This window comes from Heterodontus francisci, chromosome 15, assembly GCF_036365525.1.
Source record: "Heterodontus francisci isolate sHetFra1 chromosome 15, sHetFra1.hap1, whole genome shotgun sequence".
In the NCBI taxonomy this organism is placed as follows: Eukaryota; Metazoa; Chordata; class Chondrichthyes; order Heterodontiformes; family Heterodontidae; genus Heterodontus; species Heterodontus francisci.
The window spans coordinates 29,192,789-29,214,145 of NC_090385.1; the positions used below are offsets into that span (position 1 = coordinate 29,192,789).

The window sequence follows — 21,357 nt, forward strand, 5'->3', positions numbered from 1 at the left end:
TGGTTTGGCAAGCTGGTCTCCTCCTGCCGTGCCAAGGGAACAGAACTTCCCTCCATTCTCTTACAGTCTGGAGGAGTACCTCCCAGGAGGTATCATTGAATCTTGGGGCAACCTTTGATTGACCTTCGGCCTTGTCTTAACTTTGTACTGCTGCCAGGGCTCACTCACTGCTCCCTCCGAGGATACTGCACTATCCTGTGCTGCTGGTTGGCTTTCAAAGATGGTACCAGTGTTTCAGGGATGGAACCTCCCCCTACTTGTGCTGTCTCACTGGACACCTCCCCCACATGCTGGCCCTTAATTGGCTTTCCTTGCCAATGCTGCGCATGGAACTCTGCCCCTCACCCGTGCAACCACGCCACCCATTTTCGGACCTAGCAGTGGCACCCAGTTTCCTTCATGTAAAATTCTGGCCTTACAGATGGGAAAATGAGCAAGGAAAGAAAGCAAAAAGAAAAAAAGAAAACTTACAACAAAATCTAAGCATGTGAACACCTTTGTGTATGAAAAATGTATTGACATTTCATAAACAAAGCCAATTATAAAAGTGTGCTAATTAACAGTATTTCAAGGGGAATGTCCACACTTGTAATCAGTAAAGATAAAAACATGTGGGTAAATAGCTCTGGTCATATGGCTTGAGTAGCAATAGAAGAGGCCTGCTCTCAGTCTGAGACTGGTGTACGGCAAGGAGAGGTCATATAAGGGTTCATGGATAAAAAGCAACAAAGGTGAAAAAAGAATCCGACTTGAAAAACTAACTGATGTCATCACTGGACACAAGGTAGACATCCCCTGAACTTCAACCACCCCCCCCCCCCTCCCCAACCCTGTGCACCCTAAACCCCCAACCCTGTGCACCCTAAACCCCTAACCCTGTGCACCCTAAACCCCCTCCCTGCTTCCTTGTTGGAACATAACTAGTGCTTGTAAAACTAGGACATTATTAATGCCAGGCCACCAAGCCTACTGTATAAAAATGTCCAAGAACATATGAAAAAAAGAAAATCCATTTTGAGCCTGTCCTCAAATTAACCTAATACAATTTGTACATTTAAGGAGTTTTCTAACTTTTGTAGCTTATTAAGGAAGTTAAGTAACTTCATATAATTAATGCCTCCAAGATAAAATTGTAATTGCCTGCTTACAGCTATGGTAAGCAAGCACAAAAAACCTTGGGATCAACCTAACATTATTCATCCAAGAATAGCCAACTAATGAAGGGCAGTCATTCCCCAGGCTGCTCTTGTTCACTGATCATCTGTCAAACTGATGTACATTAATGCAGAATTCATGTGGGCTAATTAGCATATTGGTATCAAAACACTATAGAAAAGAACAGTTAAACCAACATGTTTAAATACTGTGTAAGCTCTAGTTATGCAATGCTCTGAATTTATCACCTCAAATTGCTTCCATCACGACCACCACAGAACCTCACCCTCCTATTGTACATAGAACTCAAAATTCTTTCTCCACACACAACCCAAGTTCGGATGGACACAATTTATAGCTGTACTATGGATTTTGTTTTAACAGATCAAAGGAACATAGTACTAAAATGTCAAACAGCTATTATTATAGTTTACTGGAATTCCTGTGACAAAACATGTACTGACTACTCACCTTCACATAGGCAACAATCTTCAATGTGATAGTGGCTAAATACAAGGAGTTCATTGCAAAGTCCATCAGGTTCCACCAGTCATGTACATATTCAGTAAACCCACCATCCCACATTTCTTTGATTTCAGCCCATATAAAACCTGGAAAAAGAGATTTTTTTTATATCTATATATCTAGCACTTTTCATTCTGATCTGCTTTTCTCATTATTATTATCTCTAGATATTTTTCCTTTTTCTACTTTTTTTAAACTGTTCCTAATGTTTTATTTTTGAAAACTTTCTTTCCTTCTGTTTGGTCTGTAAGACTGTAAGCTAAAAACAGTCAATCAAAAATGTATTTTAATAAACATTTAAAATATAACGATGATGATAAAGGGATTGGTATTAAGGCCACTATCTTTTGATATTTATTCATGACCTGGACTTGGGCATACGAAGCATAACTTCAAAGTTTGCAGATGACACAAGAGTAGAAAGTGTAGTAAACAGTGAAAAGAATACTTCAGGAGGGCATAGAGAGACTGGTGAAATAGGCAGACATATGCAGATGAAACTTAATGAGTGAGGTAATGCATTTTGGAAGGAAGAATGAGGAGAGGCAATATAAACTATATGGAACAATTTTAAAGAGAGTGCAGGATATCGAAGCCTGTCTTTGAAGGTGGCAGGACAAGTTGATCTTAAAAAGCATAGGGGATCCTGAGCTTTATAAATAGCGGCATAGAGTACAAAAGCAAGGAAGTTGTGCTAAACATTTGTAAATAACTGGTAAGGCCTCACCTGGAATATTGAGCTGAATTTTATTTGCGTGCCGCACATCGCGGCGGCGTGCTGTGAACTCGCCGGCCTTCCGACACGGAAACGCCAGCACTGAGCCCCGGCGATATTTCACGCGGGGGCTCATTTAAATTGAGGGGGCGGAGCGGCCGCCCCCGAAGACGTAGAGAGAAATTTTAATATTTAAAGATATATTGTGAAGCATTACGTATTAAAAATTAAATAAATACCGGACCTCACTCCCCTCCCAGCACCTCACTCCCCTCCACAATGTTTGCTTACAGGGCATTATCATCAAAAGGAACTTTATTCGCAACCCACACTTTCCCCCCCAACCTCTTAACATTTGCCCTTCAACCCCTTTCCACCATCCCCATAGCTAATAAAAAAGGTTTTCCCCACTCCCCCCTTGCCTGCCCTGATAATTTCAGTCCTCCCCCCTCCCCACCAGTGTCTCGCTTCGGAACTCCATATGGAGTTCCGAAGGCGCACGAATTGTGGCTGGCGGCTGTAAAATTGGTGTGGGACAGCTTCCGGGACCAGGTAAGTTGATTGGCGTCTTATCTTAATTAATTTTAATATTTAAATGAAGGCCCCATTGCTTAGCGGCGGGGGGCTGCACCGAAGCCTCGCCGCAGCTGGTAAAATTCAGCAGGGCCTTCTCGGCATCTGGGGTTATGACGGATTGCTCCCACAAGTATTTTACGAGCCTCCCACCACGACCCCTGATGTCGAGGGGCTAGTACAATTCAGCCCATTGTGTCCAATTTTGGGCATCACACTTTAGGGAGGATGTTATTATGAAAGTACTTCCATTTTTTGTTAACTTTTGAGGACTTGTGTTTTATTTGGGAAAACTGAAAAGGATTCCATGGATTTTTTTTTTACTGGGGTCATTGAAAGGACTGAGAGGTCTCGTTAGCAAGCAACATGTACTGGAAGTTACCTATCTTCAGATAATTACCCAGCAGGGGCTTTTTTGACTTGGGGAAGATGTTTACAGAGAAGTGACAAGTCCAGATTTATAGGGGTCAGGAGGCTAGAATCTTGAGATATTGTTTTGGTTTCACTTTGGATAGTGAGTTGGAGTTTTACAAACTAGCCAGGAAAGCAGTTAACCCAGCTCAGCCTTGTCCTTCTCTTTGAAAAGCCTGTCAGCTTTTCCATCTCTTTGAGATGCTCCCTTAGATGCGAGCATAAGAAATAGAGAAATTGATGATGTTTTCCTCCTGAAAGGCCTGCCTGAAACCCTGGCTGCCACATTTCTCCTGAGACGCTGGAAAAACCTGCTGGATAAATCCTCAACGCCGCCTGACTGAATTGCTCCAGAGAAAGATCCCAATGACAGCCGTTTATGCGAATTTGGGACACCAAATCAAAAACAGGACAACTGACATCTTTCCATATCTTCTCTTTTTTTCCTTCACGAATTAGCAAGTATTTGGCCAAAGTATTCTTTTTTGTCTTTTTCTTGCAACAGAGCTCTAAAAAATAAATTTCTATTTTTTCCTGTTAACCGGTGTGTGTGTGTGTGTGCATTTGTGAGAGGGGCTAAGGTAAAAGGGAACTTTCATATTTCAATCTGTGTGTTAATGCTTTGCTTCGTTGCTGGTTATGTCTTGTTTTATAATAAACTGATAATTTTGTTGTTATTAAAGAAACCTGGTTAGTGTATTTTATTCTGGGATAACGAGTAGAGTCTATGGTTGACTGTATTGGTAACAGGGTAAACGTTTAAATATATGTTGTGACCTGTGGAGAAGTGGAACTAAAAAAGACAGTGCACTCCTCCTGCCTCATAACAGTGTCAAGACCTTGAAGAGGATGCAGAGGAAATTTATTAGAATGGTACAGGGTGAGGGACTTCAGTTATGTGGAGAGACTAGTGAAATTGAGATTGTTCTCCTTAGAGCAAAGAATATTAAGAGAATATTTAATAGAGGGGTTCAAATTATGAAGGGTTTGATAGAGGAGATAGGAAGAAACTATTCCCCCACTGTAGGAGGGTCAATAACCAGGCAAAACAAATTTAAGAGAATTGACAAAAGAACTTGAGGTGGGGCGGTGGGGGACGGGGATGAGGAGAGTTTTCTTCACACAGTGGGCCAGATTTTGCTGCTAAATTAACGGTGAAGCTAATGCCACCCACCATTATTTAAGTGCAAATGGTACAGCAACTTCAGGTGAGGAGCAGATGCATGTTGAAATGCCAATACCAATCGTTGCTGTCCAAAATGTGCCACTCCACCATTGGCTTTGTGAAAACAGCATTTCACTCTCTACCTCACCACTGGCATGCACAGAATGCCATGCAGTTGCTGTTTTTGTGAAGTAGATCCAAACTAAATTTGTCATAGGAAGTGAAGTCTTGTTATTTCAAGCTAAATAGCCTTTTAACGATGTGAAATTTCTTAACTAATGGGTCTCCGGCACTGAAAATGATCTCTTACATGTGTGGAGTCTCATTCCTTCAGGCTGTTGTTGGAGATCTAAAAAAAGTCAAATTTAAAATCTAAAGCTTTTTTTCTTTTTCCTTTGTGCTTTGTGTCTCTTTTTTTCTTTCGCTCTTAATCCAATATTCTTTTCCTCTCCTTTCTTTCTTTACCTGATTTGACATTGGATTTATCTATTTTAATTCATCTTCCTTCTCAGTCCCTCCTCTGTTTATCTCTCAATCCTTCAATCAGATTGTTCCATGGGATATTTTATTGATTACCCAGTTCAGTCTGGTCCAGATACTGTTTCCCTTGCAGCATCATTATCCATTTGTACTTTCAGAACTTAGTGGACAAAAATGTTTTAAGCTGAAGGGTGCAAGGCAAGTCTAACTAATGGCAGATGCCATTAGAAGCCCTGCTATACCAAAATCTGTGGCGTTATGATCTGGAGTGCACAACCTGAAAGGGCGGTGGAAGCAGATTCAATAGTAACTTTCAAAAGAGATCTGGATATATACTTGAGAAGGAAAAACTTGCTGGGCTACAGGGAAAGAGCAGAGGGGTGTAACTCATTGGATAGCTCTTTCAAAGAGGCAGCATATGCATGATGGGTTGAATGGCCTGCTTCAGTGCTGTAAGATTCTATGATTCTATGATATGAAATAATAAGTGTTAATTTCTTCTAAAAAAAGAAGTGTATGGAGAGATTTTTTACCTAAAACCCATGGTAATATCATCCATTCGACGATAGTTGGTGGTGGCCCCTGCATATGAAGATCAGTCTTGACAATGTGCTGAGATGCCAACAGCAGCAGGAAAAGGAATGTTAGGTAGGAGCCTGTGTGGCAGATAAACTTGATAAAAGGGTTCTTAATGAACAGTCCCAGCCTGCTCTTTGGCGCCACTAGATATACCACAGAAAGTATTGGAAATAGAAACCCAATGGTAATGCAGGTTAGGAGCTTGACTGCCCAGTGTCGGCGACGCCAGCCTGGGAATCCATCATACCACAGCGTAGCCAGTAACTGCTGGCAGTTAGGCTGAGCGACGAACTGTGAAGGAAACAAAAGTACATAAAAATCATTAGAATCAGAACAATATTTTTTCCAGTTGAGGCTGAAGAGCCCACATTTCACAGTATTTTTCTCCCTTATTCCCTTCCGGGCCTTAAGCGTTTGAAACCATGAGAATCACCTGGCAGCCGGTACACATGAGCATATAGAGTGGCTCTGTCCCTGTGGGAAAGCAGCTGGTCTCTGCTCACTGCTTTCCTAGGCTGCACAGCTGAGATCAGTAATTTGGCATTTAATTGAATTATTGGCACAATACTGGCTTCACCACCCCATGTCATAGCATGTTAGTGTTTCTACTTACTGCATTTTGGTGTTCCAACAAGCTGCACCATCACACTATTAAGATCTGCTGGTTTCAAGTTAATCCAAGCAAACCCTGTTCCAATGACCAACCCAAAGATAGGTGCAGATGGTTTCTGTGTTAATACCTGACCTGTGTCAGTAGAATGAAGAGCAGTACCATCCTGGATATGGTACAAATAAATCCAACTAAACCCAGCTTCTGGTAAACAGGGAGCCGCATCCCAAAACTATTCCTGAATTCAACCCTAATGTTCACTCAGAGAGGCCAGAAGATGGTTGTGTTGTGCAGATGTAGCAGGCATAGATTCACACTATCCGCATTTTATTTGCACAGTGAACATTTTTTACAGCCTTATATGCAGGTCCGCACCTGGACATCGAAATCCATGTTTCTGTTGCTTCCAACAGCTTCGACTAAGACTGGCCCCAGAATGCGCCAAAAGATGTTTGTGCATGAGTGTGTTTTTGGAGCACTTGTGTCAGTGTCAAAGATCCCCAGTCTTAGTCCTTCAGTCACCAATAGTGTTTGCATCCAGAAAAAAAAAATCCCATTTAACAACTGCCGCTCTGGGCAGGAAAGAGATGAAACGCTTTGAGCAGTTCCATCCTAACATGCAATACTTTTACCCTCAATGACATCAGATCAATTAAAAAAGGCATCCATCACCACTGAAAACTTAAAGGAACATTAAAGGTGGTGCTGTGAGTTAACAGTGACCTTTCATCTCTGTGATAGAACCTTGTTTCTACCTTAACACCTTAGGTTCAAAGTTTGTCAATGACGTAGAGCAGGAGATAGTGAGGCTGTAGTCATTCATCCATATAAAATGTCATACTTTAAAAATAAATCATCACAGCCCTGGATATGAGGAATGATCACATAGTGTTGGGATTATGTCAGTTTCGTTCTTTAGTTTTCAGCTTGTTTTATTGGGTTTTTTGCAAAATTCCTCTTCAAGCTTACTGGATTTTCCAATTTTTCCCTTGATTTTCTCCTGCTTTTTCACACAAAAAATAGAACACAAAAATCACTCAAAAAGCCTCTCATTTTAAATTGGCAATGAAAACTGAATTTAATAATCCTTCATTTGGCTTAATTAAATCGAACACGTGAGTTTTTAATTCCGTGATGTGTAGGGAGGGGGACACCCGGTGGCATGAGTGAAAGCCGGAAGTAAGTTCAGCACGTCTGTCACTGGCTTTTTAACTCGACCACTTCATTATAATTTTACTTCTGGGTTTCCCATTCAATCAGCAGCAGCAGGTGTGATGTGGACCTGCATGGTGCAATCTCTACTCCAGTACATAAAAGGACAATCCAAGCATGCTATTCGAAGGAGTTAGGAGTTGGGAACCAAAGAGAAGGAAGTGCCAGAATGGAGTCCAGATGGGCAAAGGGTGCACCACATTTCAGTGATGCCTCCCTAATGTGCTGATGGGGCTGTGGAGTGTTGAGAGACATGCGCTTTCCTACCAATGGGAGAAAGAACCTGCAGCAAAGACCAAGATGGCCTGGTTAGAGGTAGTGGATGAAGTCAGTAGCAAGAGCATGGTATCACACTCCTGGATTAAATGCAGCAAGTGCTTTAACGACCTAAGCAAGTTAGTACAGTGACACATTAACCTACATCCTGTTATGTGCATCCTCCACCCCTTCATTCTGCCTTTTCAAGCCAAGGACATCACTTCTCACACCCACTTACTTGCAGGTGCATCCATCCTTCTCTGTCTATGCACTTCCTCATATCCCTATCTGTCCATCCACCACTGCCACTTACCATCATCCTTATTCAATGCCATACCTCTCCCTCATAGTTGCCCTCACCAAATGCACTATATCCATCAGATAAACACATTCACTCATATGCCTCTTCTTTCCTTCCTTGCAGGTGAAGAGAGCATTGTCATGAAAACCCACATGCCAAATGGGAAAATATTAATTTCATTGGTTGGAACCTTGCCTTACACTTTTGCTGGAAATTCTTACAAATAACTTCTTTTAAAAAGAGTACTTGGCAGCCAAGATGGCCACAGAAATTTACATTTAAAATACCAAAGGATTAGACTTGAGACAACATGACTGACTCAACCTAGCCAGAACAGTGGGGTGCTCTCTGATTAAATTACCTGAAATGGCTTTGTCAACACGGTTGTCAAAAGCCATCGACACCTATTGACTTTGAAAGAGCCAACCCCCTCCAAGTCTGACTGAACAGCTTAAGGTGTTGCACCTTGAATCTCAGACAATTTTTCAGAAGGGCCTCATTAACCCAACAAAGAGGTTTTGGAAATGTCATGTGACTGCTATGCAGCTCTGGAGAGGAAAAGCTTTGTCAGTCAAAAAGCAGGAGAGTAACTGAGAAGCCATCAAGGAGGCAGCTCTCTCTCTCTCTAGTACACATCCAGAGAAGCCTCAGCTGCAACTGATAAAGCCAAGTCTACAGACCACCACAACCAACAACTAGGGAACAAGGGTCAGAACCCCCTCTTCTGCCTTCCAAATCCCTGAGAAGCAAGCCCAAACCATGCACGTGGCCCAGCGACGACTTCAGGATTGCAATTTCAATTGAGGACTCTGGGACTGATAAATTGTATTTAAATTCAATTTATTACAGTCTCTACTTCAACCACACAAGTCTGTTTTTCCCTCTGTAATATATTTGTGTGTGTGTGAGACTCTTGTGTGAATGTGGGCAAGGATGCGTAGTGTATTTCAGTAATTTTAACTGGTTTAGAGTGTTAAGGATAATAAATTTATATCTTTCTTGTTTAAACTCAAGAAAAACTGCCTGATTGGTTCATTTGCAATTATATTTCAGCAACAGGAGCAAGCGCTCACTGAGGTGATACGTTCAATCACTGTGTTAAAAAAGGATAAACCCTGTTGTGGTCAAACCAGAGATGGGGCAAAACGGGAGCCTGAGACCCCATCCTCATCTGGCCATAACAGCACAGAACACTAGGGAGAGGGAGAGAACCGGAGAGGGCCCTCCAAACATCTCGCAGATGATAAGCGCAGAGGAGGAGGCACTTGAGATCAGACCCTGGCCATTGGAGTTGGGGAGCTCTTGGCTAGCTGGTGACACAATTAACTAAAAGCCACCCACATGTCATACAATACTCAGTCATGTTGACTTGATTTCAACAGCGAGTGAAATATGATCAGCTTCATAATGATAACTTGCAACATATTCTGATCTTGCCAGAATTAATTCATGTCTTTTTTCTCCCACCGGGCATTCATGAGTGCAACAACAGTTGGGGGGAGATAGTAAGAGGGTCCTATTAGGGACAAAGAGGGTGATATATGCTTACAGGCACAGGGCAAAGCTAGAATACTTAATGAGTACTTTGTATTGGTGTTTACGAAGGAAGATGATACCGACAGAAAATCAACAGAAGTGGGTCAAAATCCTGGAACTCCCTTCCGAACAGCACTATGGGTATACCTAACCAAATGGACTGCAGTGGTTCAAGAAGGCAGCTCACCACCACCTTCTCAAGGGCAATTAGGGATGGGCAATAAATGCTGGCCTGGCCAGTGATGCCCACATCCCATGAATGAATAAAAAAAAATTAGAAATAATGGATGGGATGAAAATTGACAGGAAGGATGTACCGAAAAGGCTGGCTATGCTTAGAATGGATAACGCCTGGTCCAGATTGCTTGCATCCCAGTTTACTAAAGGAAGTGGGAGTGGAGATAGTGGAAGGGTTTGCTATAATCTTCCGATCTTCCCTAGGTATGGAGAAGGTGCCAGAGGATTGGAGAGTGGCAAATGTGATGCCCTTATTCAAGAAAAAGAGTGGAAGGGCATTTCTTCTAACCATAGGCCAGTCAGTTTAACATCAATGGTGGGTAAGGTTTTGGAAACAATAATAAGGAGAAAAAAAATCAATAGGCACTTGGAGAGGTTTGAGTTAATTAAGGAGAGCCAGCACAGATTTGTAAAAGGCAGATCATGCTTGACTAATCTAATTGATTTTTTGAGAAGTAACAGAAAAAGTTGATAAAGGGAATGCACTGGATGTTGTCTACATAGATTTTAAGAAACAGTTTGACAAAGTACCACATAAAAGGCTGGTTAACAAAATTGAGGCTCATGGAATAGAACGGTCAGTATCAGTTTGCAGAAAAAATTGGCTTAAGGACAGAAAATAGTGAGTTGTGGTAAATGGTTGTTTTTCAGACTTGAAGATTAGTAGATGATGGTGGTCTCCAAGGTTCAGAGCTCGGACTGCTGCTTTTTGTGATATATATGGAATACAGAGTAAAATTTCAAACTTTGTCCATGGTACCAAACTTGGAGGTGTGGCAAACAGTGAGAATGATACAAATCGACTGCAATAAGACATATTGCAGAATAACAGAATCGTTACAGTGCAGAAGGAGGCCATTTGGCCCATCATGTCCGCACTGGCTCTCTGAAAACGCAATTCCTTCAGTTCCATTCCCCTGCTTCCCTCCATAACCCTGCACATTCTTCCTTTTCATATAACTGTCTAATTCCCTTTTTAATGCTTTAATTGAACCTGCCTCCACCACGTTCTCAGGCAGCACATTCCAGACCTTAACCACTCACTGCGTGAAAAAGATTTTCCTCATGTCACTTTTGCTTCTTTTACCAAATACTTCAAATCTGTGCCCTCTCGTTCTCGATCCTTTCATAATTGGGAACAGTGTCTCTCGGTCTACTCTGTCCAGACCCCTCATAATTTTGAATACCTCGACCAAATCATCTCTCATCCTTCTCTTCTCCAAGGAAAACAGTCTTAACTTCTCCAATCTATCTTCATAACTGAAATTCCTCATCCCTGGAACCATTCTTTTCTGGACACTCTCCAATGCCCTCACGTCTTTCATAAAGTGTGGCCCCCAGAACCGGATGCAATACTCCAGCTGAGGCCGAACTAGTGTTTTATACAAGTTCAACATAACCTCCTTGCTGCTGTATTCTAAACACCTATTAATAAAGCCCGGGATACTGTAGGCTTTATTAACCGCTCTCTCAACCTGTTCTGCCACCTTCAATGACTTATGCACATATACATCTAGGTCCCTCTGCTCCTACACCCCCTTTAGAATTGTACCCTTTATTTTACATTGACTCTCCATGTTTTTTCTACCAAAATGAATCACTTCATCTGCCACCTGTCTGCCCATTCCAACAACTTGTCTATGTCTTGTTGAAGTTCTACACTATCCTCCTCACAGTTCACAATGCTTCCAAGTTTCATATCATCTGCAAACTTTGAAATTGTGCCCTGTATACACCAAGGTCTAGGTCATTAATATATATCAGGAAAAACTAGGGTCCTAACACTGATCCCTGGCGAACTCCATTACAAACCTTCCTCCAGCCTGAAAAACATCCATTAACCACTACTCTTTGTTTTCTGTCACTCAGCCAATTTTGTATCCATGTTGCTACTGTCCCTTTTATTCCATGAGCTACAAGTTTGCTCACAAGTCTGTTGTGTGGCATTGTATCAAATGCCTTTTGAAAGTCCATATACACCAGGTTAACAGCATTGCCCTCATCAACCCTCTCTGTTACCTCCTCAAAAAACTGCAGCAACTTAGTTAAACATGATTTTCCCTTAAGAAATCCATACTGGCTTTCCTCTATTAACTCGCATTTATCCATGTGACTACAGATTTTGTCCCGAATTATTTTTCTAGAAGTTTTCCCACCACCGATGTTAAACTGACTGGCCTATAGTTGTTGGGCTTATCTTTACGCTCTTTTTTGAACAAGGGTGTAACGTTTGCAATTCTCTAGTTATCTGGCACCACCGCCGAGTCTAAGGAAGACTGAAAAATTATGGCCTCTGTGATTTCCACCCTCAATTCCCTTTGTATCCGGATGCATCTCATCTGGTCCTGCACTTTATCCACTTTAAGTGCAGACAGCCTATTTAATACTTCCTCTTTATCAATTTTAAACCCCTCTAGTGTTTGACTTGCCTCCCTTAAGGGTGGCACAGTGGCGCAATGGTTAGCACTGCAGCCTCACAGGTCTAGGGACCTGGGTTCGATTCTGGGTACTGCCTGTGTGGAATTTGCAAGTTCTCCCTGTGACTGTGTGGGTTTTTGCCGGGTGCTCCGGTTTCCTCCCACAGCCAAAGACTTGCAGGTTGATAGGTAAATTGGCCATTATAAATTGCCCCTAGTGTAGGTAGGTGGTAGGGAATATGGGATTACTGTAGGGTTAGTATAAATGGGTAGTTGTTGGTCGGCACCGACTCAGTGGGCTGAAGGGCCTGTTTCGGTGCTGTATCTCCAAATAAATAAACATTACCTGGGTTGCATCTTCTTCTTTGGTAAAGACTGATGCAAAGTATTCATTTAATACCGCAGCTATGCTCTCTGCCTCCATGTGTAAATCCCCTTTATGGTCCCTAATCAGCCCCAGTCTCCCTTTACCACCCTTTTACTACTTAGATGCCTGTAGAAACCTTTGGGATTTCCTTTAATGCTAGTTGCCAGTCTCTTTTCATGCTCTCTCTTTGCTTCTCTTATTTGATTTTTCACTTCCCCTCTGGAACTTCTATATTCAGTCTGGTTCTCAATAGTATTTTCTACCTGGCATCTGTCATAAGCACACTTTTTCTAGGCTACCAGAGGGAGCAGACAAAGGGCAGATGGAATTTAATATAGAGAAATGTGAGGTGATGCATTTTGGCGAAATGGATTTTGGAGAAACAATATAGGCACAATTCTAAAGAGTGTACAGGACAGAGGAACCTGAGGGTTCATGTGCAGAGATCTTTGAAGGCGGCAGAAAATATTGAGAGAATAGTTAGCAAAGCATATGGGATCTTGGGCTTCATGGAGGTATTGAGTATAAAAGCAAGGAAGTTATGCTGAACCTTTATGAAGCACTGGTAAGGCCACAACTAGAGTATTGCTGTTCTGGTCACCACACTTTAGGAAGGATGTGAGGGTCTTTAAGAGGGTGCAGAAGGAATTTACCAGGATGGTTCTAGGGATGAGGGATTTTAGTTACAAGGTTAGGTTGGAGAAGCTGGAGTTGTTCCCCTTGGAGTAAAGGAGATTGAGGAGAGATTTGATAGAGGTGTACAAGATTATGATAGGCTTAGATAAGGTAGGCAAAGAAAAGCTGTTCCCATTAGCTGATGGTACAAGGACTAGGGGAAACAGATTTAAAGTTTTGGGCAAGAGATGCAGGGAGTATGTGAGGAAGAGCATTTTTACGCAGTAAGTGGTAATGATCTGGAACTCGCTGCCTACAAGAGTGGTGGAAGCTGAGATGATCAATGATTTCAAAAGGAAATTGGATAGGTTCTTGAGGGAAATAAACTTACAAAGCTATGGGGAACGAGCAGGGGAATGGGACTGACTGGATTGCTCGACAGAGAACCGGCATGAATTCGATGGGCCGAATGGCCTCCTTCAGTGCTGTAATGACTCTATGACCTGATGACTTTTTGGGACGAATTTTCGGGCCTCACTGAGGTCGGGAATGGAGGTGGAAGGGGCCCGAAAATACCGCCGCTGGTTGGTGTTCCTGGCACCGGCCGTTTCTGACGAATCATGTTCGGGTCTGGCCTACTCCCACAATATGGGCAGCCAATTAGAGCCTTGTTAACAACAGTCAAAGGAAGTCTACTGGGATTTTCCAGTTGGCCTTCAGTTTCCCGATGCAACGGGGGCACTCTAGCTTCCTGGAGGCATGTACCCAGCAGCAAGCTGGGGAGGGAGGAGGTAGCAGAACTCCAGGCAGGCTAGAGTCCCTGCCTGCCTGCCTGCATGGGGGTGCAGCCAAAGGCCACCCTGTAGAGGGATCCTCCTCACACAGCCCCTCCCTGCCCCAACAGTGGTGGTCTGGCTGCTTTTCTGTTTTTTACTGTTTAATCTGTTAATTACATTTTTAAAATAGTCAGTGGGAGGGCGCCTCCTTGTCAAAATGCCCTCTCAGTTAGTTACCCCTCACTGCAACCTGCTGCTTGGGCTGAATTTTACCTTAGGTGGACGGGAATTCGCTACCGATGTGAAAGTCGGTGGCGAACCCGCTTCCGCCTAGCCCGGGCATCCGTCCCATATTTTACGGATCCCCGGGCTTTAATTGTCCTGAGGCAGGACCTCCACCCACTTGAGGGAGGAGGTCCCGCCTCTGTGAACTGCCGGCCAATCAGCGGGCTGGCAGCTCTTAGTCCTAGCAGCGCCACCGGGAGCAGTGGCCACTGCTGGGACTGCAGCTCAGCCAATGCCAAGGAGTCTGGAGGGAAAGTAAGTTAGGTTGCCTCACCAGGAGATCGGTCCTTCCCTGATGAGGCTGGAGTGGTCGTTTGGGGGGAGGGGGGTGTCTTGGGTCCCGGGGGTGGGTTGGGAGGTGGAGGCAGCCCTCAAACGGGCACCCTGTGCGTGATTGCCATGGCACCCCCGGGGCGCGGAAAAGCTGGCAGCTATTGCTGGGCGGCCTTTCACGTCCCCAGCACGCCCACTTGCCATGGGTAAAATACCCGCGGAGATGGGCAAGGGCCTTTAAGTGGCCGTTAAGTGGCTCAATTTTACGCCGCCCTCATGCCACCATCCGACCCGGTGGGGTGGCGGAAATTTCAGCCCCTTCTCTCAATTGGAAGGTCTCTGATTGGCACTCCAGCTTCAAGAGCCTGTTTTCAGTCCTTAATTGGACAGAGAACATGTCTCAATGCCAATTAAGGGGGCTCCTTGGTGAAAATCCGAAAGAGTGTGCCCCCTTGAGCGATCCTCCGGTCTGTTTAAATCAAAGTTTCAGGAGCCGGGATCCATAAAAACACAAGAACACAAGAAATAGGAGCAGGAGTAGACCATATGGCCCATCGAGCCTGCTCTGCTATTCAAAATGATCATGGATGATCTTAGGATTAAACTCCACTTTCCCACCCGTTCCCCATATCCCTTGATTCCCTGAGAGACCAAAAATCTATCTATCCCAGCCTTAAACGTGTTCAACGATGGAGCATCCACAACCCTCTGGGGTAGAGAATTCCAAAGATTCACAACCCTTTGAGTGAAGTAATTGCTCCTCACCTCAGTCCTAAATGATCAGCCCCTTTTCCAGAGACTGTGCCCCCGTGTTTTAGATTCCTCGACCAGCGGAAATAATCTCTCAGTGTCTACCCTATCCAGCTCATTTAGAATCTTATATGTTTCAATGAGATCACCTCTCATTCTTCTAAACTCCATATAATACAGGCCCAATTTACTTAGCCTCTCAACATAGGACAACTCTCTCATGCCCGGGCCCAATCTAGTGAATCTTTGCTATACTGCCTCCAATGCAAGTATATCCTTTCTTAAATGTGGAGACCAAAACTGCACACAGTAATCCAGATGTGGTCTCACCAAAACCCTGTACAACTGTAGCAGTACTTCCTTATTCCTGTACTCTAACACCCTTGCAATAAAGGCCAACTTTCCATTTGCCTGCCTAACTGCTTACTGTACCTGCATGTTAACTTTCTGCATTCATTGTACAAGCACACTCAAGTCTCTTTGAACATTGACACAAGTTTCACACCTTTTAAAAAATATTCTGCTTTTCTATTCTTAAAACCAAAGTGCATAACTTCACACTTCCCTGCATTATACTCCATCTGCCTTCTTGTTGCCCACTCACTTCACCTGTCTATATCTCTTTGCAGCCTCTCTGTGTCCTTCCCACAGCTCACCTTTCCACCTACCTTTGTATCATCAGCAAACTTAGATACATTAGTCTCTGTCTCTTCATCTAAGTCATTAATATAGATTGTAAGTATCTGAGGCCCAGCACTGATCCTTGTGGCTCTCCACTATTTACTGCCAACTTGAAAATGCCCCGTTTATGCCCACTTGTTGCTTTCTGTCTGTTGACCAATCATCTATCCATGCTAATATATTACCCCCAATTCCATGAGCCCTTATCTTGCTTATTAACCTTTTGTGAGGCACCTTATTGAATGCCTTTTGGAAATTCAGGTCTACATCATCTACTGGTTCCCCTTTATCTACCCTACTAGTCACATCCCAGAAAAAATCTAATAAATTTGTCAAACAGGATTTTCCTTTTCATAAAACCACGTTGACTTGTTCTAATCATATTGTGCTTTTCTAAGTGCATTGTTAAGACTTCCTTAATAATAGATTCCAGCATTTTTCCAATGGCTGATGTTAGGCTAACTGGCCTGTAGTTCCCTGTTTTCTCTCTTCCTCCTTTCTTGAAAAGCGATGTAACATTTGCCAACTTTCAATCTGATGGGACCGTTCCTGAATCTTAGGAATGTTGGAAGATCATGGCTAGTGCATCCATTGTCTCTGCAGCTATCTCTTTTAGAACCCTAGGGTGTAGGCCATCATGTCCTGGAGTTTTGTTAGATTTTACTCCCTTAAGTGTCTCCAATACTTTTTCTCTGCTGATATCAATTTTCTTAGTTTCCTCACTAAAATATTTGTTCAATGCCTCTGCCATTTCCTCATTCCTCATATAAGAGCGGGGAGGTTATATAACTGAACTGTATAAAATGCTAGTTAGGCCACAGCTGGAGTACTGTGTACAGTTCTGGGTCACCACACTATAGGAAGGATGTGATTGCACTGGAGAGGGTGCAGAGGAGATTCACCAGGATGTTGCCTGGGCTGGAGCATTTCAGCTATGAAGAGAGTTGTTTTCCTTAGAGCAGAGAAGGCTGAGGGGGGACCTGATTGAGGTATACAAAATTATGAGGGGCATAGATAGGTTAGATAGGAAGAAACTGTTTCCCTTAATGGAGGAATCAATAACCGGGGAATTAGATTTAAGGTAAGGGGCATGAGGTTTAGAGGGGAGTAGAGGAAAATTTTTTTCACCCAGAGGGTGGTTAGAATCTGGAACACTCTGCCTGAAAAGGTGGTACAGGCAGGAACCCTCACAACATTTAAGAAGTATTTAGACGAGCACTTGAAATGGAATAGCGTACAATGCTACGGGCCAAGTGTTGGAAAATGGGATTAGAATAGATAGGTGCTTGATGGCCAACACAGACACGGTGGGCTGAAAGGCCTGTTTCTGTGCTGTATAACTCTATGACCCTATGACTCCCCATGATAATTTCTCCTGTCTCTGCTTCTAAGGGACCAACATTTACTTTAGCTACTCTCTTCCTCTTGATATACCTAGAACAGCTTTTACAATCTGTTTTTATATTACTGGCTAGTTTACTGTCATATTCTATTTTTTCCTTTTTTATCAATTTTTTGTTGACCCTTTGCTGGTTTCTAAAACACTCCCAATCCTCAGACTTGCTACTTTTTTTGCAACATTGTAAACCTTTTCTTTTATTCTAATACTATCCTTAACTTCCTGAGTGAGCCACGGATAGGTCTTTTTTGCTGAGTTTTTGTTTTTCAAAGGAATGTATTTTTGTTGAACATTTTGAATTGTTTCTTTGAAGGTTTCCCATTGTTCATTTACCGCCAAACCTTTTAGTCTATTTACCTAATTTATCTTAGTCAGTTCTCCCCTCATCCGTACGTAATTGGTTTTGTTTAAGTTTAAGATTCTTACTTGTGATTGGAGCATGCCACTTTCAAACCTAACATGGAATTCAATGGTATTATGATCACTGTTTCCTAGTGGATCTTTTACTATGACAATTGCTAATTAACCATGCATTAAAACGCAATACTAGATATAAGATAGTTTTATCCCTAGTTGGCTCCACAATGTATTGCTCCAAGAAATTGTCTCAAAAACATTCTACAAACTAATTTTATAGACCACTCTTACCAATTTCATTGTCCCAGTCTATATGAAGATTAAAGTTTGTTATGACCAGGTGAGAAAGGTGCCTAGGGGTCCCTCTCAGCCTTTGCCCGGTCTTACCATAACAGGGTTTAATTTTAAACACACTGTGTTTTTAGATCCCCCTTGGTGAATCCTTGTTCACCGCTTTCCAATTATAAGGCAAAGAAACCAGCACAAACAGGCTTTCTTAGGTTTAAAGAAGAAAAGTGAAATTTTTTAAACTTAAACTTTAATTCGGTTGACGCCTATAGATACATGATGCGCCCACGCTAGCATGCATACGCGATACACGCATACAAATAGAGACAGAAAAGAGCAGAAGAAATATAGTGGAAAAGTTTGAGGCAATATCTGAAGAGTTTTTGTAACGGTTCTTCAAGCTCACTGTAGAGTCCTTGATTGTAGGTAGATCTTGCTTTTCATTGGGGCCCAGTATTCTTCTTAAATCTTGATCGTTTTAGGAGACTTTTCTCCCTTGGGGTTCATGTGTCTTCAGTGGATTCAGAGGCTTGTGAGAAAGAGATGGGAGCAGACAGGAGAGATCTTCTTAGTCCAGGAGCAAACAGATATTCTGAGTTCAAACTGTTTGTACAATTCAGAAAAATCCAGGTTGCCAAGCAGATTAGTCATGTGACTAACCGGTCTGACCATGTCTTGGATTGTATCACCTTAGCAGTCTCTGGAAAACTCCTCTTACACACAATACCTGGTGATCAAGGTCCATTGTGGGTTGAATGTGTCAGGGAATGGTCCTTTGTCCTTCCAATCACCATCTGTTAATATGCAAATGTCTTTTCCAGTCACGGCTGATCTGTTTAATAAGTCCTTTTTTCACTCCAGTAACAGTTTAAAATCAATGTTCATGACAAAATTAATGTGCCTCATTCTTGGCAGGTGGGGGCCGAGCATGACAAGGCCCTCACATTATTAAATTGCTTTTGTCACAAGCTCCAATAATTTCTTGTTTAATACTCTGTCCAATGGTATTAGGGGGCCTATAAATTACTCCCACCAGTGTTTTCTGATTCTTGCTATTCATTATTTCCACACATTCTGATTCTACTTCATGATCTTTTGTGGCCAGATCCTTATGTCATCCTTTACCATCAGTGCTACCCCTCCTGCTTTGCTATTCTGTCTGTCTGTCCGAAATATTTAATATTTATTTCCCAACCTTGATCACCATGTAACCATGTTTCCGTAACAGCGATTAGATCGAAATCATGTACCTCTATTCGTGCCACTAGTTCATCTATCTTAATGCAGATGCTTTGCACATTCAGATAAAGAACCTTTAAAGACGGCGATCCAGTTTCAAGAACTGCTGGCCAATCAGAGTAATACTGGCAGCTCCACCGGGAGCAGTGGACACTGCTGCTACTGCAGAGGCCTTGGACCCAGGTCCAATGCTGGAATGCTGGACCAGAGGTAGGTCAGCTGGGGTCGTCGGGGCCAGTCTGGAAGTCCCGGGCGAGAGGGATTGGGGGGGTGGTCGTGCAGTCCAGGGGGAGGGGAGTCCTCAGAGGGTAAACTAGCTCCCGTGTTAGAAGGCGCCCTCCCCACTTATCGGGGGCACCCCCCGCCATTGTAACATTCCAGCGGTGGTGGGAAGAGGCCCTTAATTGGTCTCTGTGTGGGAAGGCCGTTGTCGGCCTATCCCACCCCCGGGAAGATCGCTTGACAACGAGGAGGTGCCCCCCAGCCTCCAACCCCGCCTCAGGGCCACATAAAATCCCAGCCTGTGTGTCAATACTGTTCTAATTGAGTGATTAGTATATGAAAATTGAAAACCCACCTCTTCCGAAGGGGTTGTGTCTGGGAAGCCTAACGCACTAAAGTCAAATGTGAAAATCAGCAGGTTGGAACCAGCTTCCTGACATGCTGTCAATTTCTCCCTTTTCTTTAGTTTAAATCACAATGTGAAATGAGATATTCATTTTCCTTCCGAACTACACAAAAGTTGGGTGCTGCTCTGCTAACAGCAAGTGACTGAATCACAGTGAGTAGCTTCAGATCAGTGGCACAACATGCAGTGGGATACATCGTAACTTTTGGAAACAATAGCTGGTGATATAAAATAAAATAAGAAGTCATATTTGCTGGTAAATCTGAGCAGATTCTTTCGAGTGTTTTACACAACGCAGTACAGCTTCACACTTACATGTCCATTTAATACTTCACATTTACAGAGAACATTATAACTATATGAAATCTCAGATCAACTTTCCTGCACCAGGTGATCATCCCTCATACCCAGGCCTGTGATGATTTTTTTTCTGTTAAGGAAGGCATTTTGTGTGAACAAATGGCTCTAGCCTTTCTTTAGATGATTGGTTTTCTTCCTCTCTGCACCCTTGCTCTCTCCTACTCTACATCATTCTGTCTCATTCCCTGGAACTTGGCTCTTCTCTGTCATCTTTCTCTTGTCTATAATCTACAAGTTGTAAGTGCCAAGCTTGTTGGTAACTAAACATTTTCACTTTGTTTATTCAGTCTTCCTTTCTACCCTTGTTAAAGTTTGGTCGTGTCCTGCACTATGGGCCTTCCCTTTTCATCAAAATATCTAAATACATTAAAAACTTCCCTTCTGTGCATACTTCCTGGCACAATTATCTATTATAAAATCCTATGCCTACATTTGCAGTTGAAATTGCGAGGTAAACACATCATGCTGTAACTACACTCACTTGCCAATGGAAACACAGCAGGGCTACCACTGGCACCAGGTTGTAATTGCCCGAAACCGGCATGAAATCAGGCCCTTGTCGGGTTTCATAAATGATGTCAGTGAGCTGCAGCCAAACAGACGTTCTGCTGAAATTCCTCGGCTTCGGAAGAATGGGAAATCAGAGAGTCTATGGGAAAGGGCCAGCAGCAGGTCGGGGTTTTTTGGGGGCCCAGGAGAAGCACACCTGCCTCACAAAATTAAAAACATTTTCTGAGCAGTTTATGGTCACTCAACACTTTTATAAATAGGCAAAGCATTCACAGTGCATGCTTCACTCATTTGAACTTGCAATTGGCAATTGGGATCTTACAACCTGCATAGGACTCCAATTTATATCTATAAGCAGCTTTATATCCATTTCAGGCTGCTCCCACATTTACAGACTGGCCTGAAAATTGTATACGGTGTCAATTAGGTGGCAGATGTGTCCCTACCCGCAACCACTCACCCCTGCCAACCTCTCATTTTCAACTGCTAGATGTCTGGATTTCAGACAAGAAACAGGCAGCTAAAGAATTACAATGGAGTCTGAATTATGTCGACGTGTGCTGGTACAATTATCGCCCACCCTCTAACCCCACTTCACCTCAGGACTACGCTTGGTCTTAAACTTACAATGCACAACACTATCGGTGATCCCTTA

At 43.0% G+C, this 21,357-nt stretch overlaps 1 protein-coding gene across 1 annotated transcript in view; it reads right to left on the minus strand.

Moving 5' to 3' along the window:
• LOC137377861 (short transient receptor potential channel 5-like) overlaps positions 1-21,357 on the minus strand; it is a 135,327-nt gene that overhangs the window by 47,833 nt on the left and 66,137 nt on the right. Inside the window, exons 4-5 of the mRNA XM_068047932.1 lie at positions 5,558-5,894; positions 1,627-1,766 (exon numbers count right to left, since the gene is read on the minus strand). Coding sequence (XP_067904033.1) covers positions 1,627-1,766; positions 5,558-5,894 — 477 coding nt within the window. The remainder of the gene's footprint in view (positions 1-1,626; positions 1,767-5,557; positions 5,895-21,357) is intronic.